The sequence below is a fragment of the Callithrix jacchus genome, chromosome 5, assembly GCF_049354715.1.
Source record: "Callithrix jacchus isolate 240 chromosome 5, calJac240_pri, whole genome shotgun sequence".
NCBI lineage: Eukaryota > Metazoa > Chordata > Mammalia > Primates > Cebidae > Callithrix > Callithrix jacchus.
The window spans coordinates 87576414-87590984 of NC_133506.1; the positions used below are offsets into that span (position 1 = coordinate 87576414).

Genomic DNA, 14571 nt, shown 5'->3' on the forward strand with positions numbered 1-14571 from the left:
AAGTGAGGGCAGTCAGCATACTTCCTTTAGCTCTAGTTAGCTAAATAGCTGAAGGTACAGAGTAGTAGAGACTTGCATTTTACCAGGAATGGGGTTTTGTCGCCCGAGTATACAATAAGCAAGAGCAGAGAAACTTAAAGCCGATCTTCTGCAAGTTGTAAATACATTTAAAGCTTTCCTTACTCACTGATGCTTTTGAACTTCCTAGTCCTTTTGGGGTTCATCCTGCTTAGTGGTAACAAAAGCCAGTCTTTGTCTACAAGTATGCTTATTTACATTCATCTTTGAATCATAGTTTGGCTGAATCTAGACTTGTAGATTGTCATTTTATCTTAGATTCTAGAAACTAATGCTAGTGTCTGTCCCTAAGGAGAGTGTAATAAAGCTGGTTCCACAAGGTTGAAAAACTGAAAACTGGATTCAACCACTACTGCAGGAAGGAACTTCATCTTCCAGGCTTTCAGACTCCCTCTAGCACGTCCTGTTGGCAGAATTTAACATGGAGCCAGAAACGTAGTTTACAGAGCTGTAAGAATACTCTTTCGGCTACTCAGCTACAATCCTTCTACATATGTTTGAACTTCTATTTATCAACAAAGTAACTCTGTTTTCACCTAATAAGATGCAACTATTTTTCATATAAATGAAGATTTTCTTTCTCAGCCTCTCCACAAAATAAGGAGAAACAAAGTTCTAACAGCCCATCTCTGGGAGACAGTCATACTATCTCTGAGCTATGTTATCTCTGTCTTTGAAGTTTTCATTATAATGTCTTCAAGTTAGACTTCTTTTCATTTTTTCTGCTCAAGACTTGTGATTTCTGAAACTAAAAATTCATGCCTTTCATCAATTCTTGAAAATTCTCAGCCTTTATGTTTAAAATATTTCCTCTTTTCTTTTTCTTTTACTTTTGGAAACTCTCATTATGTATATGATGGACCTTATTCTATCTTTCATTTTTCCATAGTTTCCACTTTTTATATCTTTGTCCTAATTTTTAGAATTTCTCAAATCTCTCTTCCAGTTCACTAATGGAGTCTCTCCAACTCCATCTCACACATCCAGGCACCATGGCTCATGCCATGTGTAATCCCAGCACTTTGGGAGGCCAAGTGCATAATCCCAGCACTTTGGGAGGCCAAGGCAGGTGGATCACGAGGTCAGCAGTTCAAGACTAGCCTGACCAACATGGTGAAACCCTGTCTCTACTAAAAATACAAAAATTAGCTGGACATGGTGATAGTTGCCTGTAATCCCAGCTACTCAGGAAGCTGAGGCAGGAGAATCACTTGAACCTGGGAGGCAGAGGTTGCAGTGAGCCAAGATCACACCACTGCACTCCAGCCTGGGTGACAGAGCAAGACTCCATCTCAAAAAAAAAAAGAAATGCCAATAACATCTTTTTATTTCCAGATATTGTTTTAGATCTTTCACACATTAGCCAGTTCATTTCCTCTATTTCTTATTCTTACGGTTCTATATATGCCCTTTCTTTCTCTTTAATGGGTTTTATTTTATTTATTTATTTATTTATTTATTTGAGGCAGTGTCTCACTGTGTCACCAGGCTGGAGTGCAGTGGCGGGATCTCAACTCACTTAGACCTCTACCTCCTTAGTTCAAATGATTCTTGTGCGTCAGGCACCCAAGTAGCTGGGATTACAGGCATGTACCACCACACCCAATTTTTTTTCTTTAGTAGAGACAGAGTTTCACAGTGTTGGCCAGGCTAGTGTTGAGCTCCTGGCTTCAGGTGATCCACCTGCCTTAGCCTCCCAATGGGCTGGGATTATAGATGTGAGCCACCCTACCCAGCCTCTTTAATGGACTTTAAATATGCCGTGTTTCAAATATGTGTCCCTATCATGTGCCCAAGGACTTATCTCCCTGCTCCTGCTTGGTCATTAAAACCAAAGCAGTTCCCAGATCTGGTCAGATAGTCTACCAGGGTTATCAAATTGAGTACATATCTCAGCACCAGAGGAAGGGGAAGGGAAGGGAAGGGAAGGAAGGAAGGAAGGAAGGGAAGGAAGGAAGGAAGGAAGGAAGGAAGGAAGGAAGGAAGGAAGGAAGGAAGGAAGGAAGGAAGGAAAAATTGAGTACATATCAACCTGACTCTTAAACCCCTCTCCATCTCCTGAAACCAAAAATTTCTCTTTCCTACAAACTCTGCCATGCATCTACAATTATTTTGTCATTTTTTAAATCCATTTTAGATATTTGTAGCAAGTAGGATGTCCTACTCTATTGTTTTGTTGGAAACAGAATTTGTGTTCATAATTTCTAAGTAGTTTATAGTCTCAGTTTCAACTTCTTTAACTCAGCCGTTATTTATAGTATTTTATTTATAATTTCTGATTAGAGAATATTTCTTAAATCTCTTTCTGTGGTTAATTTTAAATTATAATTAGAGTATAACTGATATACTTTGTGCCTTTGAGTAATTAATTGATATTTAAATTTTTGTCTTAAAACATGATCAATTTTAGCAAAGGTTGCAATAATATTTGCCAAAAAAGTTATAGTCCTGCTTGTTAATTATGATTTTTATTTTTTTGAGACAGATTCTCATGCCATCACCCAGACTGGTGTGCAGTGGCCCAATCTCTGCTCACTGCAATCTTCACCTCCCAGGTTCAAGTGATTCTCCTTCCTCAGCCTCCTGAGTAGCTGGAATTACAAGCACATGCCACCACACCCAGCTAATTTTTGTATTTTAGGTTTTCACCAGGTTGGCCAGGCTAGTCTCAAACTCCTGACATCAAGTGATCTGCCCACCTCAGCCTCCCAAAGTGCTGGGATTACAGGCATGGCCTAATTATGTTTTATATATTGAGAAGTTTAAATGTCAGTTTTACCCCTTCAAAAATTTTGTTTTCTTCACATAGTAAACACTCAGTAATGATCAAGTGAATGAACTCTCTGAAGTTTCAATCAGTAATGTATTTTTCTTTGCTGATGTTCAAGCAATTAAGTAATTCATTCTACATTTAGTTGATTGTTGGCTGTGTGCCAGGCATTATGCTAGATTTTGGGAGAAAGACATGATCCCTGCCTTCCCAAGTTTACAATGTAATTATATAAATGTAAATTCACTTGACATGAAATATATTACAGGGAGTCAGATTTTATTGTCATTTTTAACTTACCCCATAATTCAGGCAAAAGAACAAGAGGGAAAGGGATAGGGAGGACTTAAAAGAAGATAAAGAAAATTTAAAATAGAGGTGTTCTTGCAGTAATCAAATTATTTATATTAACCATGAAACAGCTCCCAAATTATTAAAAACTGTACAATTTCTATTTTACTTATTGTTTTATCATTGTAAGAGATTTTGTTTTACTTAGGTTAAAAGAAAAATTTCTGACCTCCCTTCTTGACCCTAGATAACTGAACAATGCCTGGTGCAGTGGCTCATGCCTGCAACCTTAGCACTTTGGGAGGCTGAGCCAGACAGATTGTTTGAGCCCAGGAGTTCAAGACCAGCCTGGACAACATAGGAAGACCCTATCTCTACAAAAAGTACAAAAAATTAACCCCACATGCTATTGCATGCCTGTAGTCCCAGCTACTCTAAGGGGCTGAGGTGGGAAAATTGCTTAAGCCCAGGAGGTCAAGGCTGCAGTGAGCCATGATCGTGCCACTGTATTCCAGCCAGGATGGCAGAGTGAGAACTTGTCTGAAAATAAATAAATAAATAAATAAATAAATAGCTAAGCAAGCTTTTATTGTGCTTTGCTCTTCTCCCAGCAACTGAGGATTATATATATATACACACACACACACACACACACACACACACACACATATTATGCATGCATATATATATGTGTGTGTGTGTATATATATTATGTATATATATATATATATGGATTAAATGCAGGAAACATAAGATTTCCACTAGTTATATATACAAACACAGGTACATATGTATGATATATAGCATTATATTATATATAGTTATAATGTTAAATAATCATAATTACATCTATTATGTTAATATAATTACATATAATATATATAATTTGATATAGTTTGGCTGTATCCCTACCCAAATCTCAACTTGAATTGCATCTCTCAGAATTCCCACATGTTGTGGGAGGGAACCAGGGGGTGATAATTGAATCATAGTGCCCAGTCTTTCCCATGATATTCTCATGACAGTGAATAAGTCTCAGAAGATGAGATGCGATTATCAGGGTTTTTGCTTTTGCTTCTTCCTCATTTTCTCTTGCCACCACCACATAAAAAGTGCCTGTTGCCTCCCACCATGATTATGAGGCCTCCCCAGCCATGTGGAACTGTAAGTCCAATTAAACCTCTTTTTCTTCCCAGTCTCAGGTATGTCTTTATCAGCAGCTTGAAAATGGACTAATACATAATTATAATATCATAATATAAAATATGACATAATTTTTTTTTGGAGACAGTTTTGCTCTTGTTACCCAGGCTGGAGTGCCATGGCACGGTCTCGGCTCACCACACCTCCACCTCCTGGGTTCAGGCAATTCTCCTGCCTCAGCCTCCTGAGTAGCTGGGATTGCAGGCACGCACCACCATGCCCAGCTAATTTTTTGTATTTTTAGTACCTGAGGAGGATGGATCACAGGTCAAGAGATCGAGACCATCCTGGTCAACATGGTGAAAATATGACATAATTTTTATATTCTCACTTATGACTATTTATCTCCCTCTAAAGGAGAGAAGATTCCTGCTGGGGATGTGAAAAATACTGTGGAAAACATGGGAATAGAGATCACAAATAAAGAGCACAAAAAGCTACTGAAAACTCTGCCAGTTTCTGGTAAGCATTTACATGTGTTCTGCTTCACTGATGTCTAAAAATATATTCATTCAACATTTATTGAAGATCATTGTCTGCATGGCACTATCTAAAATCCAAGAAAGCAGGGACCATGTCTGTTTCCCCAAGTACTTACCCTCCTGAAAACATCAAAGAGGTTGGTTTCAATGTTTTGTATTAGAAAGTCTAGTATTTGAAACAGTTGTGTCAATTAAAAATATTTTTTAAAAGTCCCAGTCCCAGCATTTCTAAGAATCCTGTTATTATTATGTTGGTTTAGGAAACAGGAACCTCTTCAGTTAAAAATTCTACCATAAGACAATTTATTTGGTCCCCCTAGGAGAAATATAAGACTTAAGGTATAAATTGAAAAAAGGTAAGAGCAGAAGGTGTAGAAAAGGTGAAGAAAGAAAAGACAAAGGTAAGTTAGAGAGGAGGAAACAAGAAAGAAAAGGCTATATGTAGTTCATCATGGTAGGGCACTATTTTGTATTCTATCCAGTGGATAGGTTTACTACACTAAGTTTTCCAAGCATCTTTCATTTCATTGAGATTGAATTCTAACAAATTTCTAAACTTTCCCTTCCTGTGAGTATATATTTTATTTTTTATGAATCTCTAGAAACATTATTAATCATGTTTTATCCTACAGCTGATAAAAAGGTGTTTAAGAAAGAATTATTGGATGGTGTGAAATCCTTCAGAGGTGAGTGAGGAAAAGGATAAGGACAATAACATTTGAGATTATTCTAATTTTTTTCTAATTACATAAACAAAATTATCTATTTTATTCAACAAATATTCAAGTGTCTGCTAGGTACTGGGCATTTAAGAATAATCTGGAATATACAGTAGCATACAGAAAAAAATGTAATTACCCATAATCTCGAGTAATATTACCTTTTCTATTATAGATATCTCTGATCTTTTTCTGTGCATATATGTGTTTTATTAATTAAACTCTTACTGGAAATGTTATGTATCCTGCATTTAATCCTAAAATTTTAGTGTAATAATTTCACTATGTTATTTAAAATTTCTTTGTAAATATCATTTTAATGACTATATCATCTAGTTGTATTATAATTTACTTAATCATTATTCTCTTGTTGAACATTTATTTAGTGTTTTTCTCTTATATGTCTCTGATCTTCATGCTTAAATTTTGATACAACTTTAAAGTCATTTTCTTTGGACATATTCTTCCAGCAGAAATTTGCATCCCCATACACAGTATTAACATCATGCCCTAACCACAGTATATTATTTTCATATATTTTATTCTTGTTAATTTGGTGAATGAAAAAGTTGAATCTAATTCTTGTTCTGATTTTTTTGTTATGAATAAAGTTGAAAATGTTTTTATATTGGTGATACATGCCTGTGGTCTCAACTACTCAGGAGGCTTAGGCAGGAGAATCACTTGAGCCCAGGAGTTTGAGGCTGCAGTGAACATGGATTGCAGAGTCAGACCCTGTCTCAAAAAATATATTAAAATAAAAACAATTTTTAAATCAGCTTTATTTTGTTGCATTAGTCCATTTTCATGATGCTGATAAAGATATATCTGAGACTGGGCAATTTAGAAAAGAAAGAGGCTTCGTGGACTTACAGTTCCACATGACTGCGGAGGCCTCACAATCATGTTGGAAGGCAAGGAGGAGCAAGTCACATCTTACATGGATGGTAGCAGGCAAAGAGAGAGAGCTTGTACAGGGAAACTCCCCCTTATAAAACCAACAGATTGTGAGTCTTATTTACTATCACAAGAACAGCATGAGAAAGACCTGGCCCCATGATTCAGTTACTTCCCACCAGGTTCCTCCCACAATAATGGGAGTTCAACAGGAAATTTGAGTGGGGACACAGCCAAACCGTATCCATTGTTTTATATTTAAATTATGGAATTCTCACAAGGATAGCAGTTGTTTACTCTTTAATGGAAAACAAAGCTTATATTGAGGATTTTTTCATTCATCAAATATTAGCTTGGAATTGATGACTGGCATAGTGTTAGAAGTGTGATGGGGGAGGGACTGCAAAAAGCAGAAGATAGTTTTTACTTTTTTTTTTTTAGAGGGAGTTTCACTCTTGTTGTCCAGGTAAAGTACAATGGCTTGATCTTGGCTCACCACAACCTCCACCTCCCAGGTTCAAGCGATTCTCCTGCCTCATCCTCCCAAGTAGCTGGGATTACAAGCATATGCCACCATGGCTCGTTTTGCATTTTTAGTAGAGGCAGTGTTTCTTCATGTTGGTCAGGCTGGTCTAGAACTCCCAACCTCAGGTGATCTGCCTTCCTCGGCCTTCCAAAGTGCTGGGATTACTGGCATAAGCCACTGCACCCAGCCAATAATTCTTACTTTCAAAGAGTTTATGATCTACTTAGAGAACAAAATGTATACATAAAATTACTCATAGAAAATTTTTATCAGCACCATAAGACAGAGCAAGAATAAAATTTAAACCAGGTGCAGAATAAAATTTAAACCAGGCTCATGCCTCTAATCCCAGCACTTTGGGAAGCCAAGGTAGGTAGATCACGAGGTCAGGAGTTCAAGACCAGCCTCTGGTGAAACCCCATCTCTACCAAAAATACAAAAATTAGCCAGGTGTGGTGGCATGCACCTGTAGTTCTAGCTACTCAGGAGGCTGAGGCAGGAAAATCGCTAGAACCCAGAGGCAGAGGTTGCAGTGAGCCAAGATCACGCCCACTCCAGCTTGGGCGACAGATGAGAATTCATCTCAGAAAAAAAAAATTTTTTTTAATAAATTAAAAAGTGTTTTCAAAAGAGAAAATATTTTTATATCATTATATCTTTTAATCTATTAGAATCTAAACATTGTTTTTATTAATTGGAATGACCTCTTTATAGATTAAATATTAGCACATTGTCATATCTATTGTAAATATTGGTTATCTGCATTTTATTTTACTGTATTTTTACAACAGCTTTATTGAGATATAGTTCATATACCGTATGATTCACCCACTTAAAGTGTATAATTCAGTGGGTTTTAGTATACTAACAGAGTTGTGTGGTATTACCACAATCAGTTTTAGGATATTTCAGCACTGCAAAAAGAAACTCAATACCCATTAGTAGTCACTACTTATACTCCCCAACTCTCTCAGACCTAGGCAACTACAAATGTACTTTTTATCTATTATGTTGTATTTTGATATATGACCATTTTTCATTTTTATGTATTTACTTTTACCAGTCATTTCTTCTGTGATTAACTTTCAAATCCTTCACCAGCCAGCCAGTACGTGAAGAGTCACATATACTTAGTTCTCTTCTTTTTTCCATGATTTCACTATTTACATTTAATTTATCCAAAATATATTTTGATTCTTTTTAAATCCCCATATTTCAGAGTGATTCGATCAAAACTACATCAATAGTTTTCAGTAAATTTTCCCCATTAACTGTAGTCTTCCTTTATGTACAATTACACTTGGGAGATAATTTATTATTAATATAGCAAGTTTCAAATCTTGCTTTTTGACAGAATAAAATGATTCGGTTATCATCTCTGTCTAATTCATCAGAAATGCCAAACTCTTTACTTCTCCCCAATATAAACCTCCAAGAAGTTTAATTTTGGAAGCATATTCTGTTCCTGACTCCCACATGATGCTGTAAATAGCTTCTTTCTTCTTTTCATTTCTGAGTAGGGGTTGAGAGTGTGCACTTTTCATTTTATGACATCCTTATCTACTTTTTCTTGTTTCTATCAAGGAGGTCAGGTTAATTTCAATGACTTACAGAGTGTTCTACAAAACACTGGGTTCAGACTCGAAGAAAAAGAAATCAAGGACTTGAAGACTCACCTGCCAGTGACTGGTGAGAATTTAAGACACCTTTATCCTGTAGATAATGACTAGTCCTCTGTGAAAGCAAAGAGTAAGGACATGTTGGAGAGAGAAAACTTGGGGACAGAGTTACAATTTAAGAGACTGTTAATAAGGTACAGGCGAAAAGGGCCTTACCCGGGAACCACACATATATGGGGAAGACTGATTTGATGTGGGTGAAAGGGAGGGAGATACTAAACTGTGAACCAGAAGTTTATCACTTACATGAATGGAAAAAACAGTTTTTAAAAACAGGGAGAAGGATAGCAGAGGGAGAAGAATGAAGAGAAGAAAAATCTTTGGAATATAGTTGAATTGAGGTGCTTATGGGACACTCAGTATCAGATAATTGAAAATGCATTCCCTAATTATTAGTTATTCATCTTTAAATAAGGTATATCAAACCATGAGAATCGTCACCAGGGTTAAAACAGTGTCTCAGAGTGTCTCTATGAGGACAAGAATACCAAAAGAGTGGAAAGATAAAATAAAGGAATATTTGAGAGGTAAAGAATAGGATAAAAGAGTAGGATAAGGAAGAAAGAGATAACAGAGATGAGGGGAGGGTAAGAGAAAAGAAAAAGGATAGGAAGAGATGATGAAAAGATATATCCATCAGGATATAAACCAACCTCCTTTTTTCAATATTTGTATATATAAATTTTTATTATTTCAATAGTTTTGGGGGAACAGGTGATATTTGGTTACATGGATAAGTTCTTTAGTGGTGATTTCTGAGATTTTAGTCCACCCATTACCCGAGCAATGTACACTGTATCCAATGTGTAGTCTTATCCCTCACCCCCTTTCTAACCTTCTCCCTGAGTCCCCAGAGTCCATTATATCGTTCTTATGCCTTTGCATCCTCTTAGGTCGGCTCCCACTTATAAATGAGAACATACAATGATCGATTTTCCATTCCTGAGTTACTTCACTTAGAGTAATGGTCTCCAACTCAACCCAGGTTGCTGTGAATGCCATTATTTCATCCTTTTTATGGCTGAGTAGTATTCCATAGTATATATATGCCAGATTATCTTTATCCACTTCTTGGTTGATGGGCAGTTAGGCTGGTTCCACATTTTTGCAATTGCAAATTGTGCTGCTATAAACATGCATGTTCATGTATCTTTCTCATATAATGATTTCTTTTCCTCTGGGTAGATACCCAGTAGTGGGATTATTAGATCAAATGGTGGGTCTACTTTTAGTTCTTTATGGAGTCTCCATACTGTTTTCCATAGTGGTTATACTAGTTTTCATTCCCACCAGCAGTGTAAAAGTGTTCTCTTTTTATCACATCCACACAAACATCTATTTATTTTTTATTTTTTAATTTTGGCCATTCTCACATGAGTAATGTGGTATCACATTGAGGTTTTCATTTGCATTTCCCTGATCATTAGTGATGCTGAGCGTTTTTTCATATATTTGTTGGCCATTTGTATATCTTCTTTTGAAAATTAAGTATTCATGTCCTTTGACCACTTGTTGATGGGATTATTTGGGGATTTTTTCTTGCTGATTTATTTGAGTTCCTTATAGATTCTGGATAGTAGGCCTTTGTTGCAAAGATTTTCTCCCACTCTGTGAGTTGTATCATTTCTCTTGCTGTGCAGAAGCTTTTCAGTTTAATTAAATCTCATCTATTTATCTTTCTTTTCATTGCATTTGTTTTTAGGTTCTTGATCATAAAGTCTTTCCCTAAGCCAATGTCTAGAAGAGTTTTTCCGATGTCATCTTCTAGATTTTTATGGATTCAGGTCTTAGATTTAAGTCTTTGATCCATCTTGAGTTGATTTTTTAATAAGGTGAGAGATAAGGACCCAGTTTTATTCCCCTACATGTAGTTTGTCAATTTTCATAGCACCATTTGTTGAATAGGGTGTCCTTTCCTCACTTTATGTTTTTTGTTTTGGTTTGGTTTTTTGTAAAGATGGGATTTTACCATGTTGGCCAGACTCCTGGCTTCAAGTGATCTCCCTGCCTTGGCCTCCTAAAGTGCTGGGATTACAGTGTGAGCCACCATGCCTGACCTCTCACTTTATGTTTTTGTTTGCTTTGTTGAAGATCAGTTGGTTGCAAGTATTTGGGTTTATTTCTGGGTTCTCTATTCTATTCCATTGGTCTACATGACGATGTTTATATCAGTACCATGCTGTTTTGGGGTCTATGGCCTTATAGTATAGTTTGAAATCAGGTAATGTGATGCCTCGAGATTTGTTATTTTGCTTAGTCTTTCTTTGGCTATGCACACTCTTTTTTGGTTCCATATGAATTTTAGGATTTTTTTTCCTAGTTCTGTGAAGAATGATGGTGTTATTTTGATAGGAATTGCATTTAATTTGCAGATTGCTTTTGGAAGTGTGGTCATTTTCACAATATTGAATGTACCCATCCATGAGCATGGGATGAATTTCCATTTGTTTGTATCTTCTATCATTTCTTTCAACAGTGTTTTGTAGTTTTCCTTGTAGAGTTCTTTAACCTCCTTGGTTAGGTATATTCCTAAGTTTTTGTTGTTGTTTTTTGCAGCTATTGTAAAAGAGGTTGAGTTCTTGGTTTGATTCTCAGCTTAATCGCTGTTGGTGTATAGGAGAGCTACTGATTTATATACATTAATTTTGTATCTAGAAACTGCTGAATTATTTTACCAGTTCTAGAAGCTTTCTGGAGGAGTCTTTATGGTTTTCTAAGTAAACAATCATATCATCAGCAAACAGCAACAGTTTGACTTTCTCTTTGTCGATTTGGATGCCCTTTATTTCTTTCTCTTGTCTGATTGCTCTGGCTAGGACTTCTAGTACCATGTTGAAGAGAAATGGTGAGAGTAGGCATCCTTATCTTGTTTCAGCTATCAAAGAGAATGCTTTCCATTTTTCCCCATTTAGTATTATGTTGGCTGTGGGTTTGTCATAGATTGCTTTTATTACATTGAGGTATGTTTCTTGTATGCTGATTTTGCTGAGAGTTTTAATCATAAAGAGATGCTGGATTTTGTCAAATGCTTTTTCTGCATCTATTGAGATGAGAATGTGATTTTTGTTTTTAATTCTGTTTATGTGGTGTATTACATTTGTTGACTTGCATGTGTTAAATCATCCCTGCATCCCTGGTATGAAATTCACCTGATCATGGTGGATTATCTTTTTGATATGTTGTTGGATTCGGTTAGCTAGTGTAGTATTTTGTTAAAGACTTTTGCTTCCATGTTCAACAGGGATATTGGTCTATAGTTTTCTTTTTTGGTTATGTTTTCTCCCGGCTTTGGTATTAGGGTGATACTGGCTTCATAGAATGATTTAGGGAGGAATCCCTCTTTCTGTATCTTGTGGAATAGTGTCAATGAGATTGGTACCAATTCTTCTTTGAATTTCTGATAGAATTCAGCTGTGAATCCCTCTGATTCTGAACTTCTATTTTGTTAGCAATTTTTAATTACCATTTCAATTTTGCTGCTTGTTGCTGGTCTGTTTAGAGTTTCTATTTCTTTCTGGATTAATCTAAGAGGGCTGTATATTTCCAGAAATTTATCCATCTCCTTTAGGTTTTCTAGTTTGTTCATGTAAAGGTGTTTATAACAGCCTTGAACGATCTTTTGTATTTCTGTGGTATCAGTTGTAATAGCTTTTATTTTGTTTCTAATTGAGTTTATTTGGATCTTCTCTCTTCTTTCCTTGGTTAATCTCACTAATGGTCTATCAATTTTATTTATCTTTTCAAAGAACCAGCTTTTTGTTTCATAATTCTCTTGTATTTTTTAAATTTTAATTTCATTTAGTTCTGCTCTGATCTTGGTTATTTCTTATGCTAGGTTTGGGTTTGTTTTGTTCTTGTTTCTCTAGTTCCTTGAAGTATGTCCTTAGATTTTCTATTTGTGCTCCTTCAGACTTTTTGATGTAGACATTTAAGGCTATGAACTTTCCTGTTAGCATCGCCTTTGCTGTATTCCAGAGGTTTTGATAGGTTATGTCACTATTATCATTCAGTTCAAAGAATTTTTTAATTTTCATCTTGATTTTATTGTTTATTCAACATTCATTCAGGAACAGGTTAGTTAATTTCCATGTATTTGCATCAAACCTTTTTTGGAATTTATTTCCAATTTTATCTACTGTGGTGTGAGAGATTACTTGCTATTACTTTAATGTTCTTAAATTTGTTGAGATTTGTTTTATGGCCTATCATATGTTCTATCTTGGAGAATGTTCCATATGCTGATGCATAGAATGTATATTCTGTAGTTATTGGGTAGAATGTTCTGTAAATATATTAAATCCATTTGTTCTAGGATATAGTTTAAATCCATTGTTACTTTTTTTATGTACAAAATATGCCTTATCCTGCAAACTAGAATCGTATGACACATTTGGTTAGAATATAAATATGACAAATCCATTGTTTCTTTGTTGACTGTCTGTCTTGATGACCCATCTAGTGCTGTTAGTGGAGTATTGAAGTCCCCCATTATTACTGTGTTGCTGTCTGTCTCATTTCTTAGGTCTATTAGTAATTGTTTTATAAATTTGGAAACTCCAGTGTTAGATGCATATATATTTAGGGTTGTGATATTTTCCTGGACAAGTCCTTTTATCATTATATAATACCCCTCTTTGTCTTTTTTAACTGATATTGCTTTAAAGTTTGTTTAGTCTGCTGTAAGAATAGCTACTCCTGCTCAGTTTTGTTGTCCATTTTCATGGAATATATTTTTCTACCCCTTACCTTATGTGAGTCCTTATGTGGTGAGTCTCCTGAAGGCAGCAGATACTTGGTTGATGAATTCTTATCCATTCTGCCATTCTGTATCTTTTAAGTGGAGCATGTAGGTCATTTGCATTCAACATTGGCATTGAGATGTGAGATACCTTTCTATTCATCACGCTATGTGTTGTCTGAATACCATGTGTGGTTATTTATTTATTTATTGTTTTATAGGTCCTGTGAACTTTATGCTTTAAGGATGTTCTATTTTGGTATATTTTGAAGATTTGTTTCAAGATTTAGTGCTCCTTTTAGCTGTTCTTGTAGTGCTGGCTTGGTAGTGGTGAATTCTCAAAGCATTTGTTTGTCTGAAAAAGACTGTATCTTTCCTTTATTTGTGGAGATTAGTTTTGCTGTACTAATTTGTACAAATAATTTGTATAAAATTCTTGGCTGATAATTGTTTAGTTTAGGGAGGCTAAAGATAGGGCCCCAGTTCCTTCTAGCTCATAGGGTTTCTGCTGAGAAATATGCTGTTAATCTCATAGGTTTTCTTTTATAGGTTACCTGATACTTTTGCCTCACAGCTCTTAAGATTCTTTTCTTCATCTTAACTGTGGATTACCTGATGACTGTGTGCCTAGGTGATGACCATTCTGCAATAAATTTCCTAGGTGGTCCTTGAGCTTCTTGTATTTAAATGTCTGGATCTCTAACAAGGCCAGGGAAGTTTTCCTCAATTATTCCCTCAAATATGTTTTCCAAACGTTTAGATCTCAGTGGCAGCAGGGCTGAGATCTTGCCCCAGGCTATAAGCCTCACCACTGAGAAAGCAAGCAAGCTCTCAGACCTCACCCTTCCCCACCTGCCCAGACCATCAGCTGTGTTTTCTGCACTCCTATCTGTACTTCCCATTTGCTCCCCACTGGATTCTGCTCAGAAAAATTCATGCTCAGTTAAAATTATTACAAAGTTCAACTAGGAGTTTCCTTCACCCCGTGGCCCCTCCCCAGTTCCACTGGCTGCCTTCCCCAAGAACCCCTGTGAGATAAGGCCAGAAATGGCTTCCTTGGGCTCAAGCTGGGGACTAGAAGTGCCTACAGGGTTCTTCCCGCTGCTTGTTCTATTTTTTATTTTGCTTGACTCCCTAAATCCATTTTCAGCTCTCGGTAACGTTAAGTCCTTCTCCTGTGATCTGGAT

The 14571-nt window shown here is 36.1% G+C and overlaps 1 protein-coding gene across 32 annotated transcripts in view; it reads left to right on the plus strand.

Moving 5' to 3' along the window:
- Positions 1 to 14571, plus strand: part of EFCAB3 (EF-hand calcium binding domain 3) — a 466563-nt gene that overhangs the window by 372747 nt on the left and 79245 nt on the right. For 30 of the 32 annotated variants that reach the window (XM_035300329.3, XM_035300331.3, XM_078373418.1 and 27 more), the window contains 3 exons: positions 4700 to 4804; positions 5457 to 5510; positions 8551 to 8655. In XM_035300329.3, coding sequence (XP_035156220.3) covers positions 4700 to 4804; positions 5457 to 5510; positions 8551 to 8655 — 264 coding nt within the window. Of the gene's footprint in view, positions 1 to 370; positions 861 to 4699; positions 4805 to 5456; positions 5511 to 8550; positions 8656 to 14571 lie in introns of those variants that run through there. The other 2 variants (XM_078373419.1, XM_078373449.1) reach the window with 2 other exon arrangements.